This window comes from Etheostoma cragini, chromosome 19 (genome assembly GCF_013103735.1).
Source record: "Etheostoma cragini isolate CJK2018 chromosome 19, CSU_Ecrag_1.0, whole genome shotgun sequence".
Classification (NCBI taxonomy): Eukaryota; Metazoa; Chordata; class Actinopteri; order Perciformes; family Percidae; genus Etheostoma; species Etheostoma cragini.
The window spans coordinates 941,425-966,012 of NC_048425.1; the positions used below are offsets into that span (position 1 = coordinate 941,425).

At 43.0% G+C, this 24,588-nt stretch overlaps 4 protein-coding genes across 4 annotated transcripts in view; 3 read left to right on the forward strand and 1 right to left on the reverse strand.

Moving 5' to 3' along the window:
• The window catches only part of LOC117935170 (ladderlectin-like), a 2,017-nt gene extending 265 nt beyond the window's left edge, over positions 1-1,752 (reverse strand). The window contains exons 1-5 of the mRNA XM_034857309.1: positions 1,636-1,752; positions 1,447-1,518; positions 1,319-1,358; positions 1,039-1,150; positions 781-915 (exon numbers count right to left, since the gene is read on the reverse strand). Coding sequence (XP_034713200.1) covers positions 781-915; positions 1,039-1,150; positions 1,319-1,358; positions 1,447-1,507 — 348 coding nt within the window. The 5' untranslated portion in view covers positions 1,508-1,518; positions 1,636-1,752. The remainder of the gene's footprint in view (positions 1-780; positions 916-1,038; positions 1,151-1,318; positions 1,359-1,446; positions 1,519-1,635) is intronic.
• Positions 1-9,079, forward strand: part of LOC117934947 (galactose-specific lectin nattectin-like) — a 14,574-nt gene extending 5,495 nt beyond the window's left edge. Inside the window, exons 7-8 of the mRNA XM_034856973.1 lie at positions 1,177-1,179; positions 9,069-9,079. The gene's annotated coding sequence lies outside the window, so the exon portion shown is untranslated. The remainder of the gene's footprint in view (positions 1-1,176; positions 1,180-9,068) is intronic.
• On the forward strand, positions 7,527-16,815 carry LOC117935171 (butyrophilin subfamily 2 member A2-like). The gene is made up of 6 exons (XM_034857310.1): positions 7,527-7,677; positions 12,737-13,087; positions 14,804-15,020; positions 15,118-15,182; positions 15,310-15,429; positions 15,782-16,815. Exons 1-6 carry the CDS (start codon positions 7,629-7,631, stop codon positions 16,813-16,815), a joined length of 1,836 nt encoding a protein of 611 aa, XP_034713201.1. The 5' UTR covers positions 7,527-7,628.
• A 3,498-nt stretch (positions 16,816-20,313) lies between these two features.
• On the forward strand, positions 20,314-23,394 carry LOC117935172 (Fc receptor-like protein 5). Its single transcript, XM_034857311.1, has 3 exons — positions 20,314-20,415; positions 21,654-21,920; positions 23,099-23,394. The coding sequence occupies exons 1-3, from the start codon at positions 20,385-20,387 to the stop codon at positions 23,392-23,394; spliced, it is 594 nt and encodes a 197-aa protein (XP_034713202.1). The 5' UTR covers positions 20,314-20,384.
• The last annotated feature ends 1,194 nt before the right edge of the window (positions 23,395-24,588 follow it).

Consider the following 24,588-nt stretch of genomic DNA (forward strand, 5'->3'; position numbering starts at 1 on the left):
ACAGTTTTTGTTTCTTGTCTTCCCTTTCTTCTTCTTTCTATACCCTCCATCTATAGCAGATTAAATAACAACACATCCTTTTTTTTGCAATTTCATAGCATTTGAAACAAACTGTGATCCACTCAACATCCTCTGATCTTAACTATGAGCCCAAATAATCCATCTTTTCTAGTTTTTTTAACAACACAAATAGGTATTATTAAAAAGTGATAAATGTTTTAGAAAGCATAAAAAAAACATTTGCAATTACGACCCAGAAGGACAATAAGATCAGCCTCCAGGAAGACAACACAAGGGTTAAAAAAAAGAATAAGAGTAATTGTTCATTTCTTACACAGCAGTGCTACTTTTCTTCGTGTATTTCATTTCTGTCTTATTCTATTTGGCCTGTTTTTAAATCATCGTTAACAAATGTTTTTAATAGGTTTTTACCTGCTCTTTAATATTTCATAAAAAGTCCTTTAGTGTATGAATAAAGCTGCCTTGCCTTGCTTGACAAAGCCTCAGTATCTGATAGGTTTTGTCTAATAGAGACAATCCCAGCCCACTATTATGAGTACAGCTCCTTTATGATAATATGGTATAATGTAGTATAGAATATAAAATATAATACACAGTGAAATGTAGTAATAGAGTTTTTTATACACATTCATAATATGTAGCATAGTACAGAAAGGTAGTATGTAATATAAAGTATAAGTGTCAGTTTAGTATAATATTCAATGAATACTATATATGTGTATATTTAATTTGAACTTGATGCAATGATGCCAAAATTACCTCTTGTGCATCGGTGCCTCCAATCCAAGCCTCTTCGTACCCATGATGGGCGGTTATCATCATCATCTGAATCTTGTGGTACTCGTCGAGGCTGCGGACGGACGCGAGGTGTCCTCCCAAGGACTCACAGTGTTTCTACAGTCCAGGGGACAGACGGACCAACAAAGACAGGAGTTGTTAAAGAAACCAAATGTCCAAATGTCCACGTGCATGCTAACAAAATGAGCTTGTTGCAGAGGTTAATGTCGCCAACGTTACCTCAGCTTTAGCCCAGGTCATGGGTCTCGGAACGTAGAGGAGGCACCGGTCGTTGGACTTGGACCAAGCCCCGGAGCAGCCTTGTCCGGTCCCCTTCTTGACCAGATTAACAGCTGTTTACAGGGAAAAAAGGTTCAGTGGGTAATGTGGAAGGTACGAAGGTTATAGCTTAAAGTAAATCCATCTATTTTGACAGTATGAAGGTGTTGTAAATGCACGTTAAACAAAGCGTAGGTGAAGTCATCACCACAACGTACAATCCTTCAAAGAGAACAACTACTCACCTGTTTGGTCTTTATCGGCCATTTCCTCTCGAGGAGCTGGAAGAAGTTCGACACCACAGTTATTGGATTGGATTCTTGCAGTTTATTGGCCAAAAAAAATAGATCCGTAACACGTAATACTCACGAGCAGCTCCAGTCAGAGCCGTCACGGCACAAACCAGTGCCAACACAGTCAGAGTCTTCATGGTGAAGGTGGCTTTAACACAGAGAGACAGACGTGGTACCGATACTTGTGTAGGGGACAGACGGTGAGAACTGACTGTCAGTCCAGTCAAGGAAGGTCAGAAGATGATAAGAAAGACTGTAACCAAACCTGCTGCAGAATGGTTTCTTCTTCTCTTCTTTTATCCGTCCTGTGACGAGATGCTGAACAAGAGGAAGACCAGCACTTAAAAACAGAGACTTATCTCATCATCTCTCAGAAAAAAAGGAAACTGAGGGCAGACTGCTGCTACTAGTTCTAGTCATGTTTCTGTTATCTTCATTGGTCTTTCAATTGCCACTGTTCATCATACCAACTGCAATATTTATGATGAATCATATTTCTCCATTTCTGTATATCTGTATCAGTGTCGGTGGGTCCCAACCGGTAGCATATGGCCGCCCACCAAGCGTCTGGGTCCAAGGTTTCTACTTGTAAAAACAAAGTTTTTCCTCGCCACTATCGCACCAAATGCTTGCTCATGAGATCTTTGTAAATTATAAAGTGTGGTCTAGGCCTACTCTAGGCCTACTTCTATTTGAGATTAGACCTGTTTGGATTTGACACTATAAATAAAATTGAATTAAGTGAACGGTCATGGACCTGAAGACAAGGTATCATATTGCATGGTTAATCTACTACATGTTTTATGGGCGTTATGTGCCTACTAAGACATGTATTAATTAATGATCTTTGAGGTGCTTATATTCCCTTTTTCACATCTAACTACATAATACATGTTTCCCTTAAAATCAAACTAGTTCTTTTAAACAGAGAGAGATATATTTAAAGTGACAGTGTTTGGTGTGATTTCATCTGAACGATGAGACTTAGTGGCAGTATCTGAAGATTGAACAACAGGGGTCCAAGCATTGACCCCTGGGGTCCTACACTGTCTTTATCAGCCTTTTTTGATAAAGATGAATTTCCCAAAGACACAGATAAATAATGGTCTTTTGGTTAAGATGCCACAAATTAGCATTGAGACACTTTTATGTTGTGTTTGAATGTTATCAACCATGTGGTTTGAACGTTATAATGCTATGACATACTATGACAAACTAACAAGTTAAGACATTATATCTTAACTGTTTCATCTGCACTTCACTAATAAGACCACACCATAATTCAGTAAGTAGTAGTCTGAAATAACCAGAGAATACAGGAAAGACAGGGCGAGTAGTTGTATGTAGAAATCTGTCCTGTACGTTAACTTTATCAAGTTGGATCCTCATTTCACAGGTGGTTCAGGGAATACTGACGCCTGATAGGCTCATGGTGGAAGCAAGCGCCTGAAGATTGTTGTACTGCATGTCTGCTGCGTCCTCTTGTGGTTGGTTGAACAGATTGCAGCTGTGAAACTGTTCCTGCAAAGGAAGAAGAAAGATGATGAAATAGTGTGTGATGTGTAATGTTTGGCGCAGGGTGCGGAATAATTCAGACACAATGGATGAAAATCCCAAAAGAGTAGACACAGTAACTGACATAACTGACTCAATCCATGCCTTGGCTCCATTAATTGAGAATAATGTCTGGTCAAAGGTGGTTTTTTTAAAGAAGATCCACTGGCCTGTAATGGTTGCACCATGTTACTGAGAGCCTGCAAAGCCTGTTCATGTAAGCACTGGAATGCAATGGTGTTGTTGAGTCATGACACATTCAGCTCTCTCAGCACGTGACCATGATGTGGTCGGGTTGGCCTTTTGCCCAATATTTTCACTGCACACTTGTTGAGCCTCTCTAACGGTTTAGTCACACACGGACTTGCCTGACACCATGAGAATTTCTCAAACCTCAGTTATTGTGCTAAAAACTGAGGTAAAACTCCAATTAAAAGGTTAGACAGTCCCTAAATAGTCCAAATGAATGTAAGTTGCCTTTAACAATTTTTTTCCTGTTTGTCAAATTTCACTACAGCACTTATATAAAAGTAGATTACACCACTGAGAAGTACGGAGTCCCAGGCATGACATCCAAAATACTGATTTATGGCCACAATAGACTAATTTGTGGCCACTAAATACAATTTTGGGAATAATGACATAGCACAACTATTATAACTAAGTTCTGCTTTGCCTGTGTGGGGCATTAAGGACGCCATAAGAAAGCTTACGGTACAGTCATGGACAGAGAGGATTTGTATAGTATATTCAGTACATATCCAGCTGTAAATCTTGTTCACAATACTAGTTGTGTGTATATTATATTCATAGGACAAATCTATCCGGAAAATTCTGCTTATAATAGCATGCATCGCTATATTTATTCAGTACATATCCATGTCCTGCACCTGCTGCTATTGCACTTCTGGTTAGACCTAAACTGCATTTTGTTGCCTTGTACCTGTGTAATGACAATAAAGATGCATCTAATCCAATCTAATGGAATTGTAGTTAAGGGTGGGGATGAGTTACAGAGGGACTCTAAACAGCCTGGTATTGCCAGGAATCGTTGTTACCGAGATATTGAGAGCCCAGATGCTAGATACCGGCAAAGGTACGACTTGGAAAAATAAGCATTTTGTGGACAAAAATGTATATATTGTGGCCACACATAAGTATTAACTCTTGTGTTGTCTTCCCGTCATCCATGAAAAATGGTCATCGCTTTTACCGAGATTTTTGTCACTTTTTCAATGTTGTTTTTAATGTTTTTTCCAAAGTTATTTGATATTTCAGTGCAGGCCCACTTTTGTGACAAAAAAAACTGAAAACGGGTAAAAATTTGATCCAAGGACCACATGAGGGTTAAGTGGCCACAAATAAGTATTTTATGTCCACAAATTAGTATATTGTGTCCACAAACTAGTATTTTATGGCCACAAAACATCTGTAACCTGAGCACCCGTTTATTCATCTGTTTGTCATGTCGTAATGTAATACATCCAGATATGATTAAAAAAGAAAAAACAGCTCTCTCAGCACGTGACCATGATGTGGTCGGGGTGGCCTTTTGCCCAAAATTTTCACTGCACACTTGTAGAGCCTCTCTAACGGTTTAGTCACATACAGGTTTGCCTGGGACCACGAGAATCTTTCAAAGCTTAGTTATTGAGATAAATAGTTTGGCAGTATCAATCGTTAGACAGTACCTAAATAGTCGAAATGAATGTAAGTTGTCTTTAACAATTTGTTTCTTGTTTGTCAAATTTCAATGTAAAAGTAGAATCCATCACTGAAAAGTACAGAGGCCCAGACAAGACATCCGAAATACTGATTCATGGCCACAATAGACTAATTTGTGGTCGCAAAATACAATTATGGGAATAATGACGTAGCCTAACTATTATAACTAGGTTCTGCTATGCCTGCGTAGGCACACCTACCCAAAGAAAGCTAAAGGTACAGTCATGGACAGAGAGGATTTAGTTGACTTGTAGTTTAGGGCGGGGATGAGTTACAGAGAGACTCTAAATAGCCTGGTATTGCAAGGACAAACAAGCATTTCATTGACAAGTAGTCACAAATTAGTATATAGTGGCCACACATAAACTTGTATTAACCTTTGTGTTGTCTTCCCGTCAACCATGAAAAATAGTTATCGCTTTTTCCGACTTTTTTGTCACTTATTCAATGCTTTTTCCAAAGTTCTTTGATATTTCTAATGTTGACGTTTTCAGTGCAAGCCCATTTTTTGTGATAAAAAAACTGAAGACTGGTCAAATTTGACCCGAGGACAACATGAGGGTTAAGTGGCCACAAATTAGTATTTTATGGCCACAAACTAGTATTTTATGGCCACAAATTAGTATTTTATGGCCACAAATTAGTATTTTATTGCCACAAATTAGTATTTTATGGCCACAAACTAGTATTTTATGGCCACAAACTAGTATTTTATGGCCACAAATTAGTATTTTATTGCCACAAATTAATATTTTATGGCCACAAATAAGTAATTTATGGCCACAAACTAGTATTTTATTGCCACAAATTAGTATATTGTGGCCACACATATATATTTTGGGGCCACACGTAAGTATTTTTTTTTTTTTTCGTATGTCATGTCTGGGGCTCTGTAGATACGAGAAGCATACTTCTCAATCTTGTTATTTATTAATAATTACATTATAAGTATGATAATTATATATTTATTAATTATAAAGGCATGTATAATAGGCTGATGTTCTTTGAGGACAGGTTGCCTGGAGACTTAACAAAACAAAACAAAACATCTGTAACCTGAGCACCCGTTTATTCATCTGTTTGTCATGTCGTAATGTAATACATCCAGATATGATTAAAAAAGAAAAAACACAGCATTAAGGCTAACAAAGGTTAGATAAATACAGATGAACATCCTGTTTTTTAGCACAGTAGCGGGTGATTTCTGGTACTGGATATCGGGCTGTATGAGGATTTGTTTCCTACATAAATTAACTTCACAGATAAGTTACAGGCTGCGGTGAAAGCTCGTTGACGGCAGGAGGAGTTGTTTTGTTTTGGTGGTGTTGACTCAGTTGTCAAGTAATGAAGACGACTTTGATGAAGAAATGTTATTGTAGCAGGAACTAAAACCTGAACCTGATCAACCGGTTAGTCTCCAGATCGTCTCCTTACAGCCGCTGAGTTTTTAAAGAAACTCAACAGAGGCTTTGACCATGTTTTAACCTGCAGTATAAAAACCATAGGCCTGAAGTTCCCAAGGACTGTTGGTTAGGCCTTTAATCTTGCATGTTGGCCCCAGGGTGGGACACACCAAAGGGGTTTGTTACCAATAAAACACTAAAGATGTGTGAAATATCTAAAGTCACAGCAGGTAGTTATTTAAAGGAAATGCAGTGGAATCAGGAAGACGTCAGCAGCTGAGAAAGGACAGCAACTAGTTGATAAAGACATACTTTTAGATACCAGACGTTGCAATAAACTGAGATGATTCAGTCCATTGAGGATTGTTTATGAAGAAAATTTGTTAATGTTTTTTCAAATACTTGTAAAAGATAGTAATTACTGTGTGTGACACATGGTTGTAGAGCGTGCATGACCCACAGATTGCCACAGTTATTGTAGGACAGGCCTTCAAATCATGTGGCCTTCAAGGCTTTTTTCTGAAACTGGAAAAATAGGCTTCCAAATCAAACTCACAAAAACAGGAGATGTCTGTGTGTGTGTGTGTGTGTGTGTGTGTGTGTGTGTGTGTGTGTGTGTGTGTGTGTGTGTGGTCTCGTTCTGTATTACTGTTTCCATTTTTTTTAATCTTATGCTGTTTTCAATGTAAAGCACATTGGGTTGAGTGTGCCAGGGCTGTAGTACTCGAGTCCGGTCTTGGACTCGAGTCAAGACTCAAGTCAGCTTTTCTATGGTCTCGGACTTGTCTCGGACTCGCTAGTATTTGGACTCAGACTTGTCTCGGTCTTGCCAGACATGGCTTTAGGTCTTGACCAAGTCCAGGTTTCTTTACTATGTAGATAATAATATTGGAGGGAAAGTAAAACCCAAAATAATTGTCTTGATACTGTCATGCATAGGACCTTTTTTATGTCCTGGACTCGGTCTTGACTCGGACTCAAACCTTTTTGGACTCGGTCTTGTCTTGGACTCGTCTAGTCCCGGTCTTGGACTTGTCTTGGACTCAACTAAGGTGGTCTTTTGACTGCAGCCCTGACGTGTACTAAAATGTGTAAATGGACTATGACTGGGATTTACATGCACATAATAGTCCGGTTTTTGATCCAGGACATTCTGAAAAACAAGCTGTTTACAGGGCTAATAAAAAGGAATATCCCTCTAATATTCCTGTTTACATGTAGCGTACAAAACACGATTTGGTCCTATTTTAACAGCGGGGGCGGACTCGTTGGACCGCTTGAACACACACGCCCACTTTCATTCCTTCAACCAGCTTCTAGAAAAGGTCGGCTCATATTACCTGTTGATGTCCAAGTCGTTCGGAACAGTGCGTGCATGTGAACGCAGTCAGTGCGTCAGTGGCTTTTCCCAGTGGTCCTGAACGCACCACCAAATCCTGCCTACTCGGAAGTTCACCTGTAGTTGACGGCAGTCTCTCCTCCTCACAGTGTCCCTCCGCGGACCACTCCACTCTCGCTTAACCTGTGTTTAAGTGTCCGAGCGAGCAGAAGAAACCCCGGCTCGGATGAGTTGGTGATGTTTTATCGCCTGTTTGTGCTCGCCGCTCTGCTGCCACGCTGCTCCGGTATGTAACAAGTTCATGTCGTCGAGTTAAAAGCAGTTCGTTTGTTACGAGCTAACGTTACTGTGTCGCGAGGCGTGGGAGTCAATGGTGGGATGTAATGAAGTAGCCTATATTGACAGAAATGATGGACAAATTACTCGGCTTGAGTCTGTCGGTTGCACAAACAACCACATTTTCACTTTTTTAACAAACCAAACAATGAATTAATGTCGTTTAGCCTTTAAAATGCTGCACGTGAAGGTGTATTGCCATGGCAGCCTACATTGCACGGGTAGGCTAACTTATATGAATGGGTAGAAAGCAGTGGTGGAGCTGTTAGTCTACTTTTAATCAAGTTATGTATCTAATGTCAGATGTGAGGTAGGGTTACATGAGTTGAGAACAAGCTCAGTTCTCTTTCATGTTTGTCCTTTTAAATGCTCGTGCATGTGAATTAAAAAATGTGTGCCATTGAAATGGTTAGAAATCACGTGTGACTGTAACTGAGGACATTTACTCAAGTGTGTTAAGGTACTTGTGTACTAGATTTGTTGGTTGAACAAAACAAAGTCATTTCTCACTATTTGTTTTTACAAATCAATCAATTAATTGATTATTTTTTAGTAACATAATCCAAAATGGCAATCATTACTTTCATATTAGGGCTGCGAGTAACAATTATTTTCACTGTCGGTTGCTTTCTGGTTGAATGGATTAGTTGTTTTGGTCTCTAAGATGTCAGAAAAATGGGGAAAAACGTGGATCAGGGTGTCCCAAAAAGCCCAAGACAACGTCCTTGTTTGTCCACAACTCAGACATTCAGCTAAGTGTCCCACAGGAGAGAAGAAACCTGGAAGTCCACATTTAAGAAGCTGCAGTCAAAGAAGTTTGACTTTTTTTACATTAAAATGACTCAAACTAATTGTTTCTGCTGCTTCATGATTAATATTTTTTAATATTCATTTATCAGAATTATTTGTCATTATAAACTAATATTTATAATATTTCTTTTTTTATCGGCCATTATAAATGCCTGTACCGATAGTTCAGGAAATGCCTCATAGTGGCCCTTCCTTATTCTTCACAAGGAAAATAAATGATCAGCCCGCTACTTTCTGTAAATTTTGATGTTTTATTCCATTTCATAGCGTTCAAGAAATATTTGTTATGAAAGAACGTTGAAAAAAGTGACAAATATCAGCAAAAGCTTCGAAAACGTGGGGAAAAGCACACAAAGACGTCAAAATGCGTAGAAAAAAATAGACATAAACATTGTAAAAAGTGACAAATATAATTTTTCCGATTTTGAAAAAGACGACCAAAACGTTGAAAACAAAGTTAAAAATTTGACCCAGAAAAACATTAAGTGTCATGGTCAGTGTTCTGAGTCTACGCAGCCTCAGCATCATGAGCATGGACAGCTAGACATACAGTGTCTGGGGAGCAACTTGGGGTTCAGTGTCTTGCTCAGGGACACTTGGTGGGACATGGGGGGGCCGCAGGAGCCGGGGATTGAACTACCACCCCCGGTGTTGAGGGGTGACCATTCCCCCTCCAAACCACCAGCCACCCTGCAGTGTTCCTCATGGTTAGACGTGCACACTTTCACTGAAGGAACATGTTCTGCAGCTCAGAGAGCTGTGTAGAAATGTGTTCCCATGTGAAGTGTCTTGTAACGCCGTTGTTGTAACACACCAAAGCACGCCGCCAAACCGCAGGACAGATTTAATACCCAGAAAGCACCTTGTGTTTGCGTCACACTTTAATTACTCAGCTGATATCAGAGGGGATTCAAATCAGATCAGGCTGATAAAATCTGCGTGTGTTTACATTTCAAGTGTTGGAATTTAACCGAGTAGCTGCATTTCCTTTAGCATTGTACTCTAAGTAACACTTACAGGATCCAGTTCTTCCAGCAGAAAGCTTTTCTACCCCCATGGAAAGTGTCTGTTTTGCCCTTCAGGGCAAGTTCATAAGAGCCAAATTCTCTGGGCGGGTTCTTCTGAGCTTACATTTTCTCGAAGGCAGAGCAGGATACCCAGGGCTCGGGCCATAGGCAGGCTTGGGGGGGACACGTACTAATGTTAAAGAACCTCCTGAAGTGGGACCTTTAACGATTGCTCAGTTCCATAAAGTGTCCCAGGAAGCTGTTTCAGTGAGTCAGCGTGCACAACGCCAGGGCCTCTCCTAAGTGGAATGCAGCCATCGTTAAAGCTTTGGAACACACCTGTGCTTTTCCTACTATGACACGTCAACATGTCTACCCTGAAAAAGGTCTATAACGCCCTTGCAAACCCTGGGGGGAACCCTGCACCCCCCTTTAAAACCCTCCATCCCCTCAGTCTAAAATGTGTACCTGGTGCTCCTCAAAGCAGAGTCCTTTCTCCTTTTTAGATGTAAGTGACCTGACGCGTTGGGCCATGCGTTTGTGTTATGTTTTTTTGGTTTCCCCAACACACGTCTGTGCATTTAGTAACTGAATATATATTTAAATGAAAATACAGAAAACTGTGATCTAGGGAACCAGTAAAAGACACCACTTGTTTCACATTACAAAAACGTAAGACCATATCTGGCCTCATTTGTCGATGTCAATATCATTTTAATATAGTGGCCAGCCCTACTTCCTTTTCACATTTTCACTCCAGTTTGCAGACTTGTTCATTCCTGCGTGCAGCATGGGGGGGGGGCAGCTTACACACTCTGCCACACCCCCGTCAGCCCAGATCAGACTCAGGAAAGTCCAACTGCGTAGGTGTTGCGTCATTTGGAAGTGTTTATATGTGAAGGAGATGTACAGAAAGATAGCAGAACAAAATACTCTTATGACCTAATACCTGGAGCATGCATACTGTACGTATGTGCAGCCTGGAATACTGTTTCTAGTGTTTCATGTAATTTTTTTAATGAATTGTGTTCTTCTAGTGGAGAATTTCAGATCATTTAACCACCTACTGATTTAGTTGTCTCTGAGTTGTGACGGGTTCAACCAAAGAGTCTTCAATTTAAATAACTGCTAAAGATTAGACTAGATAATACTTTATTTATCCCACAATTCCCTCATTACAGCAGCAGTTTTCTACAGTAAAAAGCAAAAACTAATGGCCTTAAAGCTTTGTGTTTTGGGGAAAAGGGTTTGAAATGTATCCCCGTTGGGCTTTTCCAGCAGCCAGGTTTATTAAATACTAGCGTTGGGCAATAATGTGATAATGCGGTTTACTGGGGGTAGAGCTGTTGTGATATTAGACTAGATATCGTCTTAGATTTTGGATATCGTAATAGGGCATAAGTGTCTTTTCCTGGTTTTAAAGGCTGCGTTGCAGTACTTTGATGTCATCTTCTGAACTCACCAGACTGTTACAGCTGTTATGTTAATTACCTTTAATACCCACCTGGTCATTATATCCACATTCATGAGGATTATTAAGAATCTTATTGTGGAAATCTTTTGTGAAAGCGCCAATACTCAACAGTACAACATAATTGCGGTGTTGATATTTAGGTATTTGCTTGTTTGCTTACGTGTGGTTGTCATCACATGACAGTGTGGGGGAGAAGGGGGGTGCGGGGGCACCGAGTGGCCTGGTCTGGAAGAGGAACAGGACTTCTGCGGTTTGGCAGCATGTTGGGTTGCGCCCTAAAGAGAAGGGAGAGATGTGTCAGTGTTTGGTGTTCACCTTCTGAACAGCTTTGGCTCAACGCCACGGTTTGGTGACGCCATTTGAGCCTCATTACCATTTTTAATTAGTCGCGGTAAAATAGGGAGGAGGTTTGACGCTCTGAACATTGGGATACCGCCCAACTCTATTAAATACACAACTGATCGCAACAGCCCTGTAATCAATCAGTGTTGTACTGGCTACCCCACATGTATGTTGGATATGCTTTTATATTAAAGATATTATCTATGTCTATGTTGATATACTGGGGTAGGAGAATACAAGGCTGTGGCCAAGTTCAGGAACATTTGCACCCCGCAAAAGACTCATACAATATTAAGTGGAGTTAACTGATCACACAACACAGTAAAGTGAACTACTTTAATTATCTGGGTACAGAGTTAAACCTACAAGCAACTGAAATGGGTTTCCTCAGGAAGGGGGGGCTGGGGTCTCCCTTAGATATAGGGTGAGAAGCTCGGAGTAGACCAGCTGCCCCTTTGGGTTGAAAGAAACCAGTTGAGGTAGTTCGGGCATCTGGGTAGAAGGCCTCCTGGGGGGGGGGGGGTCCCTAGGGAGTTGGTCCAGGCACGTCCAGTTGGGAAGAGGTCTCGGGGAACACCCAGGACTAGTTGGAGGGACGTCCAGCTGGGAGGAGGCCTCTGGGAAGACCCAGGACTAGGTGGAGGGACGTCCAGCTGGGAGGAGGCCTCGGGGAAGACCAAGGACTCGGTGGAGGGACGTCCAACCTGGCCTGGGAGCGCCTCAGGGGCCCCCAGTAGGAGCTGGTTAATGCAGCTTTATTCACGTCTTGAGAAAAGGGGAGTTCGGGGTCCCCTGCTGGAGCGGCTGCCCCCTCGACCCGATACTGGAGAAGTCGAGATGGACGGATGGACAGATGGATGGACGGATGGATGGACGGATGGACAGATGGATGGACAGATGGATGGACGGATGGATGGATGGATGGATGGTTAAACCTCATAAGCTCTTACCAGTGTATCTCCATGTGGACCTTGTCCACGACAATCCCACCAATCGGTCCCAAAACGTCCCAGTTAGAGAGGAAGTGTATTGTTTGTAAATCTTAACAATCATTCCCCAAAAGAACTGAGCAGGGTAATCCAAATTGTCTTCAAAACTTGCCATTTTCAGCGTGTAGCTTGCTAGTTGCTAGGTTGTTGTTGTTTCCTGAAGTGAAGGGAATTTGAGAATGGCAACACACAGACAGCCGGACGGGAGGGGCCAAGCCTGAAATCCGTCTCTATCCTGGAAATGTCCTTCTGTTGTTGATCCAGACGGTCAGTCTTTGCTGAGACAAATGTTTGTTAGGCTTGATATTGGAAAGAGCCTCCCTCTACTACTCAATAACCCAATGTGTAAAGTAGGTCTTGATCTTGTTTATCTCTGTGTCTCCCCAGGAGCATCCTCGGTGGAGGATCCGGTGAAGCATGTCCGGGCCTTTGCTGGCGACGCTGTCCTTCTGCCATGCAGCTTCAACATCCCCGCCAGCAGCAAGTTCCAGACAGTGGAGTGGTCCAAGCGAGGCCCGCCTCCCATCGTCGTCTTCGTGCACCGGGGTGGCCACGAGATCCATGCAGAGAAGCATCTGGACTTCTTGAACAGGACGAGCATCGTCCCCAAAGAGCTGAAGAATGGCAACTTCTCGTTGAGGATCTCCAACGTGCGGCTGGCGGATGCAGGGACGTACCGATGCATGAGGCTCTGGATGGACGGACCCCGCAACGTCACATCGGTGGAGCTCGTTGTGGGTACGTCGTCAGGTTCAAAGACTTGAGTGGAAAAATTATACACGGACTCAGACTTAAAACTGGGTGCAAGTTTAAAGGTTAACACAGTTCACTGAAGTTTAAATATAGAAACAATAACTCATTCACACAGTCGCAGCTGCAGATTAATCTAATCTCCCCCTGCTACCTGGACGAGGAGGGTCCGTCTCTCCTCGTGTCAGTGTTCTTCTTCGTTTCTCAAGGTTTCGAAATATTCACATGATAACTTTTAAACAATAATATTTGTTTAGTCTCCACAACGTCCGGTCAAGTTTGTTGATCTATCTTTGGATGACCGTCGTCTGAAAAGTAACCAAAGCTGTGAGACAAATGTAGTGGAGTAAAAGTACAACATGTACCTCTGAGATAGGAAGCAGCAGAACATGGATATACTCAGGTAAAGTATTTCAAATTGGTAGTTGAGTAAGAGTATATTTCACCACTAAAAAGCACACTGTTAATTATTATTATTATTATTATTAATTATATCAGGCTGATAGGGCTGGGCGCCGAACGTCGATACTTTATGGCACCAAAAAAACCTCAGATCCTATGAGTAACCTCGGCCTCTGGTGAATTGTGGCATTCGGTGCATTTATTTGCATTTTGCAGATTAAACAGTGAGTTCATTCACAATCAAATTAAATAACTAAATAGTACTGCAGTGGAATAATGTTTCCACTGGGCATCTTACCGAGATGAAAGAACATTGAGCTGTAATTATATAATTACACACTCTGGGTGTGGATCACAGTCACATGACTGTCACATACTTTGTTACCTGGAAGAGAAAAATGTTTGTTTATGGCTCCAATTTGATTTTTAATTAAATGATATATAGTCATAACGGAGGCTGTCAATAAAACCTCAACCCCTCACAGAAAACATGGCTGGGCGTGGTAGTTGTATATCGTATTTATGAATGGTGGAAACTTCCTGAGAAGTTGTGCGTCCACACGTCAAATGATGATTGAATGTCTCCCAGAGTCAGAGTATTGTTAATAAGTATTGTCTCCATTAATGTGGAATAAGCGTTTGAGGGAACATTCAAAGGCCACACGTTGTGGGCGCCTGGCCAGATTGAGTCTGAAGCCTAAATGCAGGACAAACAGACACAAAAACTCTTTTGTCCCTGCTGCTATTGGCTTTCTTAATAAGTCAATGTGAGGTGTGGACATCCGTGTAGTACGTATTAAGTTTAACTTTAATAAGTTTAATTTGTTTATTAGTCCCCTATGGGGAAATTCCAATTAACACTCTGCGTACACACATTGTTAGTAATCACACACAGGCCTGAACTACACACACACATGCTCAGGTCCTATACATGCACTAATGGAGAGATGTCAGAGTGAGTGGGCTGCGGTTGGGGGGGTACGGTGCCTTGCTCAACAGCACCTGGCAGTGCCCAGGAGGTGATGTGGCATCTCTCCAGCCACCAATCCACACTCCCTACTTTTTGGTCCATACAGGGACTTGAACCAGTGACCCTCCGGTTCCCAACTTAACTCCCTACGGACTGAGCTACTGCCACCCCAATTAATATTGTTTCTAGATTTTTGGTTGTGGTCTTGTATAACCTGTGTGATATTTATGTTACATGCTGCTGCACAACAAATTGCCCCCCGGGGATAATAAAGACTCCTTGAACCTTGGCCTCCTAGTGGTGTAATTCCTTTTTTTTTTTTTTTTATATAGCTGCCGTTTCTAAGCCCAAACTCTGGGTGACGTCAGCCGAGGGTGGAAACGTGACTCTGCGGTGCGAGGCCAGCTGCTGGCTGCCGGAGCCGCACATCAACTTCCTGGACAAACAGGGGAAATACATCCAGGCCCAAGGACCCAAAAGGGATGAAGAAGCCCGCGGGTGTTTCACCGTGACACGAAGAGTGACTCTCAAGGCTGCTGCTGCCAACAGGTTAAAATTCCCAACTTAAATTCATCATAGCAATTTGAAAGGTCTGTTTGGTTCTACTTTTAAAAAGTAACTAGTAATTTATCTTAAAATAACACAGGGTCACCTGCAGAGTCCACCAGCCGGAGACCAACCAGACCAGGGAAACGGAGATCATCATACCAGGTACAAACCCGCTGGGCCTCTCTGTTCGGCTGGATTTCCAAACACAGTGGGGTTTATATATATATAATATTTTTAAAATATGTCAGAAAATTGACTCACGTCAGCATCTTGTTTATCTTCCTTCCAGTTGACGGAGGGCGGTCCTGCTTTCTGATGTCTGCCATCGCTGTTGGAGTGACCGTTTTAGTTCTGTTAGCTCCATTATGCGGGGTAGCTGTCTGTCTGGGGAAGAGATGTGGCAAATGTGGTAAGTCCCGAACACTGAAACTCTTCTGCCTTTGGCCCACAGAGTCACTCCTCAATTGGAAAAAGCAGTAACAATCTATTTTGCATTGAGTTTGACTGTGTGTGTCTGTGTGTGTGTGTGTGTTGTGTGTGGAAACAATACACTGGGTAAACCCAGCTGGCGATGTGATTCCTCCCTGCAGCTCAGGCTGGAAACCTGTACATTTATCTATCCTGCTTCTGTTACAATTTTGCAAGGACCAATCCCAAACTCTCTTATCCACCTGGCGCTCTATTGGCGGGTTTAACACTATGCTTGGTCTGGTCATAGACTGTATTAACGGTGCATTTTTGTCGTATTTGTATTGACACAGCGGAGGAACAAAAACTCCCGGTGACCAGACAGCCGTCGGACCAAAGCACATTAAGTGTCAACTATGAGAATCAGTCGCTGCTGCGCTGCGTCATGGTAGAGGAGCCCACGACAGAGGACCGCAGGGCCAAGCTTCGGGAGCAAGAAAATACAATCCTCCAGCTACAGAGCCAAAACCAATCTCATCCAAGTCTGGTTGTTTGCCAGCATGACCGACCAGGGCTCCTCCAGCCCGACCGGCAGGTGGTTCTCCAGCCCGACCGGCAGGTGGTTCTCCAGCCCGACCGGCAGGTGGTTCTCCAGCCCGACCGGCAGGTGGTCCTCCAGCCCGACCGGCAGGTGGTCCTCCAGCCTGACCAGCAGGTGGTCCTCCAGCCTGACCAGCAGGTGGTTCTCCAGCCCGACCGGCAGGTGGTTCTCCAGCCCGACCGGCAGGTGGTTCTCCAGCCCGACCAGCAGGTGGTTCTCCAGCCCGACCGGCAGGTGGTCCTCCAGCCCGACCAGCAGGTGGTTCTCCAGCACACCCGGCCGGTGGTCCTCCAGCCCGACCAGCCGGGGCTCCTCCAGCCGGGGTTCCTCCAGCACGACCAGCCGGGGCTCCTCCAGCCGGGGTTCCTCCAGCACGACCAGCCGGGGATCCTCCAGCCTGGGTTCCTCCAGCACGACCAGCCGGGGGTCCTCCAGCCTGGGGTCCTCCAGCACGACCGACCGGGGCTCCTCCAGCCGGGGTTCCTCCAGCACGACCGACCGGTGGTCCTCCACGGCGTCATGCGGCAAAGCAGCGTTCCGTCACACAAACCCCCGGTCTACAGGATCCGTCGGAACCACAGCAGTCCGGATATTTTGAAGTTCTTGTCCAGTTCTTCTGGAGTCAGAGCTTCGAAGAAAAAGCTCTCAAGCATCGGCCGTTCGAAGAGTGAAACATACGAGCCGCCTCTTCTATTCCCCAAGCCTCAGCGCCGACATTCCTCTGTGTTTCCGTCGTCTAATAACCGCTTCAAACTCCTGTCAGATGTAACAGAAGAGCCGTACTAGTGCCGTACTCGCACCATACAACTTTACAAGCCGTTGCAGAGTGGGCAGACCAATAAATGTGCAAACCTTCCCCTAAGTGACCAGCTAGCGCTAGCTAGCTAGCTAGCTTGGTTGCAGTTTTCAAAACTAGTATAGTTGCAGGCTTTCAATTTGTGACCCTGCAACGTCCCCAGTCTTTATATATTGTGACGGTCTTTAACGTTAGATGTGAGATGGTTGTCTTAAGATGAGCGATATGCTAATATATGCTATGAGAGATGCTAACATAACTACTTTCTTCTGAGTGTTATAGTGCTCCCCCTTCTCTTCATTGAAGCCTCTGTGTTTACAGGCTTGTGGTGATGGGCAATGTGCTATAGGTGCCAAAAAATCTGTCTTCATAGAGCGTGAACGTTACATCTTTGCAATTGTGACATTTCCCGTAGATGTGTATAGTTTTTAACTGTTGTGTTCAATTTTACATGAAATGAAATGAAATTACCGGGTTCCCAAACAGTCCGTGGCCCTCGCCCGGCATCACGGCGGTACCGGAAGCCTGATGAAAGCAGCAGAGTCCTATTTGATTATGACTGTCAGATAAAAGCAAGGGCCTCGCAGTGGAAGGAGGTAAAACATGTGGACAGTTTATTTCAGGGAAACACGCCATGAATTAGACAGTAGTGTACATTTGAGAAACGAACAAGAGGAGGCTAACCTAGCTTAGCTTAGGGGATTGATGTATGATACATAGGGCATGACGGAGACAACCGCAGCACAGGGGACGCTACAGGACGGGGTGCTACAAGACAGGGGACGCTACAGGACAGGGAACGCTGCAGGACAGGGGACGCTGCAGGACAGGGGACGCTGCAGGACAGGGGACGCTGCAGGACAGGGGACGCTGCAGGACAGGGGACGCTACAGGACCGGGGACGCTACAGGACCGAGTACGCTACAGGACCGGGGACGCTACAGGACCGGGGATGCTGCAGGACAGGGGACGCTGCAGGACAGAAGACGCTACAGGACAGAGGCCACTACAGGACAGGACGCTACAGTACAGGACAGAGGCCACTACAGGACAGGACGCTACAGTACAGGACAGAGGACACTACAGGACAGAGGATGCTACAGGCTGCTTTCACTGGCAACCTGATAGCTGGTTAGTAAATACTCAGGAAGACCAAAGCCAGGGGACTGTGGGTTAATATGTGGATTAATACTGGGATGTGGGGGGGGGGGGGGGGGGGGGGGGGGGGGGGGGGGGGTGAATGTCTACACCAGTGGTTCCCAAACTTTTTCAGCTCAAGACCCAAAATACTGTGAATGTTTCGTTTGAAGATGTCTGTCCAGTTTATTCATTTTAGAACTCTCGTTACTGAGTTCTTCCCCTCTGAGGCCTCTCTTCTCCGTTCCCAATAGTTTTGGTAAAGCCAACGTTAATAAAGTCGTCCTTATGTTTTCATTTGGACGTCACATCAACACTTACAGATCAGACTTTGGACAAAAACAGTTATGAATTTGGACAGCAGAGGGCAGTATAGCATAGTCAAAGATCCGGTTAGGGAGAATAAAGAGAGAGAACCCCCCCCACACAGCATCTGAGCTGAACAGACCAGTGGAGCAGAAAAGAACGCTCATTCACATAAGATCAATGTGCATTTTACACAAAAATTGGCGACCCATTTTGGGTCCCGAGCCTAAGTTTGGGAAACATTGGTCTACACAACTGTGTAAGTCCATTGACTTCAAAGTGTTCACCACTTTACCCGAGCCAACGTTCAAAACACCTGTTGATGTCTGTCTTCTGTAGTCTGTTGGCTGTTTAGACCAACGGGCCACGTATTCTTCATTTAATTTCTGTACAAATTATGTCAATAGGAATTGCATGTTTGTTCTTTTTTATCTGCCTTTTTATATCCTCTACTCTTACACAATAAAGCACTTTCTTTGTGTAATTTCAGTGCTCCCTTTAACACAAGATGACACCTGATGACGCACACAGTGCGCCCCCTGGTGGATCACTCATAACAATACAAGATGTCTTTATTTATATGTCTTACCACAGGACACTGTAGTATGAAATGACTGTGAAGTTCACAGCTTACAAGAATACAGCACAGAAACCATTAAAAACACAGTGGAAAAGTTATTAGTTATATGAATTAAAATAAATAAATGCTTATATGGGTGTTTAGAGCATGTAGAGTGATAGACATAAACATATAACGTCTAAAAAAAACGCTTTTGCGTTGTTTTTATCCACCTGTAGCCAGATTTTCAAAACCTTTCCAATAGGTTTGATGAGGTAGAATTTAAATATCTTGAAAAAAATATATAAATGGTCGGGGGGTTTTTTTTGCTTCAGTGTTTGTTTTTTCTGGGAAAAGTAGCAAAAACATGGACGTAAGAACTCTAATTCAGGTTGTTGTTGAATGGGAGTCTGGGAAATGTAGGAGAACTTGACTTACATCAGTTATTTATCTTTTACCTTTTCAAAGCTTCATTGATAAATATCTTTATATTAACAATGGGAAACCATGTGTGTGTTTGTAAGTTTGTGGTGTTTTATGTGGTGAAAACTTATTTAGTTTTCTTTTACTTTTTTTAAATGTGTTTGTCACACTTTCTCTACTTTCGTCCTGTCTTCGATTTGTTTTCTTGTATCCTTTCTTTCTTTCTTTCTTTCTTAAAATGTATTTGTCACACTATTTTTGTCACACTTTCTCTACTATCTTCCTGTCTTCACTTTGGTTTCTTGTATCCTTTCTTTCTTTCTTTCTTTCTTTCTACATTTGGTTCTTTTTTAAAATGTATTTGTCACACTATTTGTTTACACGTTCTCTCTTTCTTTACTTTGTTTTCTTGTACCCTTTCTATCTTTCTTCCTTTGTTTCTTTCTTTTAATGTGTGTGTACTTCCTTATTTTCATCTGCCTTTCGGCCGTTCTTCCAACACGTCTGTTTATGCTTTTCTTCTCATTTGCTCTTAATTTTTAACCCCTCTCTCATCCGTCTCGTCCTCCTCCCTCCGTCCTCCCTCCGTTCAGCCTGTCTCCAGATCAGCCCCGACAGGTCTCAGTTCTTCCGGTACGACTCGGTGTCCCTGCGCTGCGAGGACCCGCTCAACTCCACGGGCTGGAAGGTGAAGAGGAAGACGGCGGATTTTCTGACTTGCTGAAACACTAAACCTCCATTTTTCTGGACCAAATGCTCAGTGGCCTAGACCTGTTTGTCGAATCAGTCCCTCTTCTTGCAAAACTCAACACATCCTCCCTCGCATGTTGTCCTCGGGTCAAATTTGACCCACTTTCAGTTTTTTCAACACAAAAAAATGGGCCTTCAAAAATGTCAACATTAGAAATATCAAATCAAAAAACATAAAAAAAAAGCACCCACAGCGTTGAAAAAGAGACAAATGTGATAGTAGTGTTGACAAAACAAAATGTCACGGTTGACGGGTAGACCACACGAGGGTTAAACCCACTTCTCTCTGTGATGGACTTGTGTTGCATAAACGGTTGAGGCCGTGACACCGAGTGAGGAAGTGTAGCGCCCAGACCCCCGTCTGCCAGTCCTCAGTGAGACAGGATGCAGCTAACACCGCTGTGCCTGGTGCTGTGTGAGTACCACGCTCTCTCTACTGGGTCAGAACAAAGCTGGCTCTCTCAAGTCTTTACCTGGTCTCTGGTCTCTGGTCTCTGGTTTCTGGTCTCTGATATTTGAGCTATGATATCTAAACTCTGATTTCAGATCTCTGATCTCTGATACCTGAACTCTGGCGTTATGAACTCAAAACTGCCAGATATCATGTGTTTACTGTTGTTTTGCTTTATTGTTTGCCTTCTTGACTTTTTTGGTTTAATTCCTACCTCTCGTGCTATTTTCTTTTCCTGTGTGTGTGTGTGTGTGTGTGTGTGTGTGTGTGTATAATGTAAGTCATTTTCAATCATGAACTGAATGTGATTTAGGAAATAACTGTGATTTCAAATTCATCTTTTGTGTTTTGGTTTTGTTGGACACAGTGAGTCCTGTATGAGGGACGGTGTCTCGTTCTAGACGTCTTCAACACATGTTGTTTTTCTCCCTCTCTCGTTTTCATCACTCAAACCTTTTTCTTTTTCATTCTACCCTCCTTTTCAGGTTGTTTTTTCTTTCTTTTTTCTGTGCTTTTGAATCTGTTTTCATACTTTTCATAACTTGTCTGATACGTTTCACACCTTCCTCTATTCTCATCACACTTTAATATTTTTGTTTAGTCTTTCTCCTTTGTCTACTTTCATCCTGTCTTCATTTAGTTTTAATTATTTCTTTCTTTCTTTAAATGTGTTTGTCACCTTTCTCTACTTTCTTCCGGTTTTTCTGGTATCCTTTCTTTGTTTCTTTCTTAAAATGTATTTGTCACACTATTATTTTTTTACACTTTCTCTACTTTCTTCCTGTGTTCACTTTGTTTTCTTGTATCATTTCTTTCTTTCTTCCTTTCTTTCTTAAAATGTTTTTGTCACACTTTTTTTACACTTTTTCTTCTTCCTGTCTTTACTTTGTTTTCTTGTATCCTTTCTTTCTTTCTTTCTTTCTTTCTTTTAAAATGTATTTGTCACACAATTTTTTTTTACACTTTCTCTTTCTTCCTGACTTCACTTTTTCTTGTATCTTTTCTTTCTTCCTTTGTTTCTTTCTTTAAATGTATGTGTACTTCCTTATTTTCATCTGCCTTTCGACCATTCTTCCAACACGTCTGTTTATGCTTTTCTTCTCATTTGCTCTTTTAATTTTTAACCCCTCTCTCACCCGTCTTCTTTTCCTCCCTCTGTCCTCCTCCCTCCGTCCTCCTCCCTCCGTCCTCCCTCCGTTCAGCCTGTCTCCAGATCAGCCCCGACCGGTCTCAGTTCTTCCGGTACGACTCGGTGTCCCTGCGCTGCGAGGACCCGCTCAACTCCACGGGCTGGAAGGTGAAGAGGAAGACGGCGGAGGGCGGGGTCCGGCCCTGCTCCTCCGGCTGGGGCACCGCCTCCTCGGGCTCCACCTGCCTCATCGGGAACACCTACCCATCAGACACCGGGGCGTACTGGTGCGAGTCTACGAGCGGGGACAGGAGCCTCGGCGTCAACATCACCATCACCGGTACCGCACACAGCACCCGGGAACAAGTTGTCATGTTTAATGTCTGTTCTGAAAGTTAGAAGAGAGTTAGTCCACAATAACCACGTTCCAGCTAGCTAGACTATCTGTCCAATCGGAGGACTATGGTTACCTGGTCCTCAGGTCTCTGCAGGTTAAATCCAGACAGCTAGCGAGACTATCTGTCCAATCTGAGGTCTATGGTGACCTGGTCCTCAGGTGTCTGCAGGGTAAATCCAGACCGCTAGCTAGACTATATGTCCAATCTGAGGACTATGGTTACCTGGTCCTCAGGTCTTTGCAGTGTAAATCCAGACAGCTAGCTAGACCATCTGTCCAATCTGAGGACTATGGTTACCTGGTCCTCAGGTCTCTGCAGGGTAAATCCAGACCGCTAGCAAGACTATCTGTCCAATCTGAGGACTATGGTAACCTGGTCCTCAGGTCTCTGCAGGGTAAATCCAGACAGCTAGCTAGACTATCTGCCCGAGACAATGTCATAGGTCTAAAGAAATGGGATTAAACCAGGGCACCTCTCCCATCCTGGAATGTGGTTTGGACTAGCCAGACCCTCCTCCGCGGTGCTGTGGAGGATGGTCTGGCGGTGCAAGACCAGAAGAGACTTCAAACATCAGAAACCATGTCTGCAACACATTCTCATGAACGGCTTCGTATAATATCTTACGAAAACATATGCACGCCAATTTGTGTGCTATTTTACGGAATCAGTCGCAGTGGGTAGTGTTTAGACGACATTAGGTGGCTGCGAGCCGTGAGATGACGGCCCTTTCATCGGCCGAGTTCAGCTGACAAAAAGTGAGCGCCATGCGGAGACGATAGCTATTTAACACCACAACAACTAGTTAAGTTTAGGAAGAAGATTGTGGTTTGGACTAAATCTCCAGAGGAAAGAACACTCATTTCATGGATGAAAGTCTTGTGTTTTCCCTGGGAAACTAGATTAAAAGTGCTGTTTTACGACCCAAACAAGCACATCTTCATGGTCTCTGTAGCGGTCAAAGTGGTGCTGACAGCAACAAATACGTAGAATACACACTGTACCAACTACTGTGCCTTTCTTTCTCGTAGCTACTTCATAAGTACGAAGCTCCATGAGAGAAGTAAGGGTTGTATTAGAAAATGAGGACAATGCACAAACGGAGTCTCTTTGTGGTCCACAGATCGCGCTGTGCTCCTGCAGAGTCCCGGCCTCCCGGTGTCGGAGGGCGCCGCGGTGACGCTGCGCTGTAAAGCAGACGCGCCCTCCCCCGAACACACGTATGAGTTCCATAAAGACGGCCGCGTCATCGCCAGCGGCTCCACAGGAGTGATGACCATCGACAGTGTTTCCACATCTGATGAAGGACTCTACGCGTGCAGCATCCCTGGATATGGGGAGTCACTGGGCAGCTGGATGGCTGTCGAAGGTCAAATAAACCGCCTACAAATGTTAAATAACTCAGAAAAAAGCTGTTGAATACATGAATAGGTTCTTACACAACAGGGCAACATCTGAGTCCAGATAGCTAGCATGTTTTTTTTAAAGAGGAACTCTAAATACTCCTCTGGTTCAGCGTTGCAGTTCTATACCTTCAGAAAAAAGGATCTGAATCCATGCAGCAGAATCCTCTTATTTCACTCCACCTATTCTTATTTCTCGTCAAAACCAGGGACCTACATTACCCACAATGCAGCTTGACTGGTGGGTGAGTCAGTACACTTACAGGTGCTACAGAGCATCGTTATAGTACTGAAGACTTAACCCTCCTTTTGTCCAGGGTCAAATCTGACCCCTTTAATAAATGTCTGTATCTGAAATATGAGTTTCTTTTTTACCAAATTATCCCAGAAAATGGATTGGATTCCTTAAAACGCTCTGATCTTAACTATTAGTCAAAAATAATACCTAATTTCTGCTTTTTCAACTCTATTATTAGGTATAATTCTATATAAATGAGGGTTATTGACCATGGATTCCAAAAAGTAGTAAAACTAGTAAGGTGGTGTTAGTGGAAACTAAAATAAAAGTCTGAAAAAGGGAGCAAAAATGTCAAATGATGTCCCTTTTTGACCCGGGAGGACAACACGAGGGTTAAAGCTTTCAACCGCCCCCGCTGAAAAGCTTTTAACAGCTTATTTGGGGTTCCCCATTTCATGCGTCCTGTATATGATCATCATTGTACCTTATGAAATTATGTTTGAATATACAATGATGACGTGTGAAATAAACAAAACAAACCGTAGACGTATTAAAGGGACACTTTTCTTTTAAGAGCAGGCCTCCATTTTGTGTGTTTTGATACTTTTGATGGTTGCCCAACGATTTAAAGTTGCAGAGAAACCAGAAGACTGCTGAACTACACGGTTTGGAATCATTGAAACTTGTCTTTGAAAATGGTTTTAAAGCAGTAATTGATTTTTCAGCTATTCCTTCATCATTATGCTTATATTTTTATTAACTTGATTCATTTTGCAGATTCATTTTTTTAGATTAAAGGTGGATATCGATGGTAGCTGAAGATATATATACTGTAGATATTATATACTGTAGATATTATATACTGTAGATATTATATACTGTAGATATTAAATGCTGTACATATTATATATGCTGTATTATATGTACTGTATATAATATGTACTATATATATTATATAATGTAGATATAATA

Coding starts and splice junctions, on each gene's coding strand:
- LOC117935171 (XM_034857310.1), top strand. CDS start 7,629: ATGTTTTATCGCCTGTTTGTGCTCGCCGCTCTGCTGCCACGCTGCTCC. Junction 15,183..15,309: donor AACGGAGATCATCATACCAG/GTACAAACCCGC, acceptor TCTTCCTTCCAG/TTGACGGAGGGCGGTCCTGC. Junction 15,430..15,781: donor GAAGAGATGTGGCAAATGTG/GTAAGTCCCGAA, acceptor GTATTGACACAG/CGGAGGAACAAAAACTCCCG.
- LOC117935172 (XM_034857311.1), top strand. CDS start 20,385: ATGCAGCTAACACCGCTGTGCCTGGTGCTGT. Junction 20,416..21,653: donor ACCGCTGTGCCTGGTGCTGT/GTGAGTACCACG, acceptor CCCTCCGTTCAG/CCTGTCTCCAGATCAGCCCC. Junction 21,921..23,098: donor CGTCAACATCACCATCACCG/GTACCGCACACA, acceptor TGTGGTCCACAG/ATCGCGCTGTGCTCCTGCAG.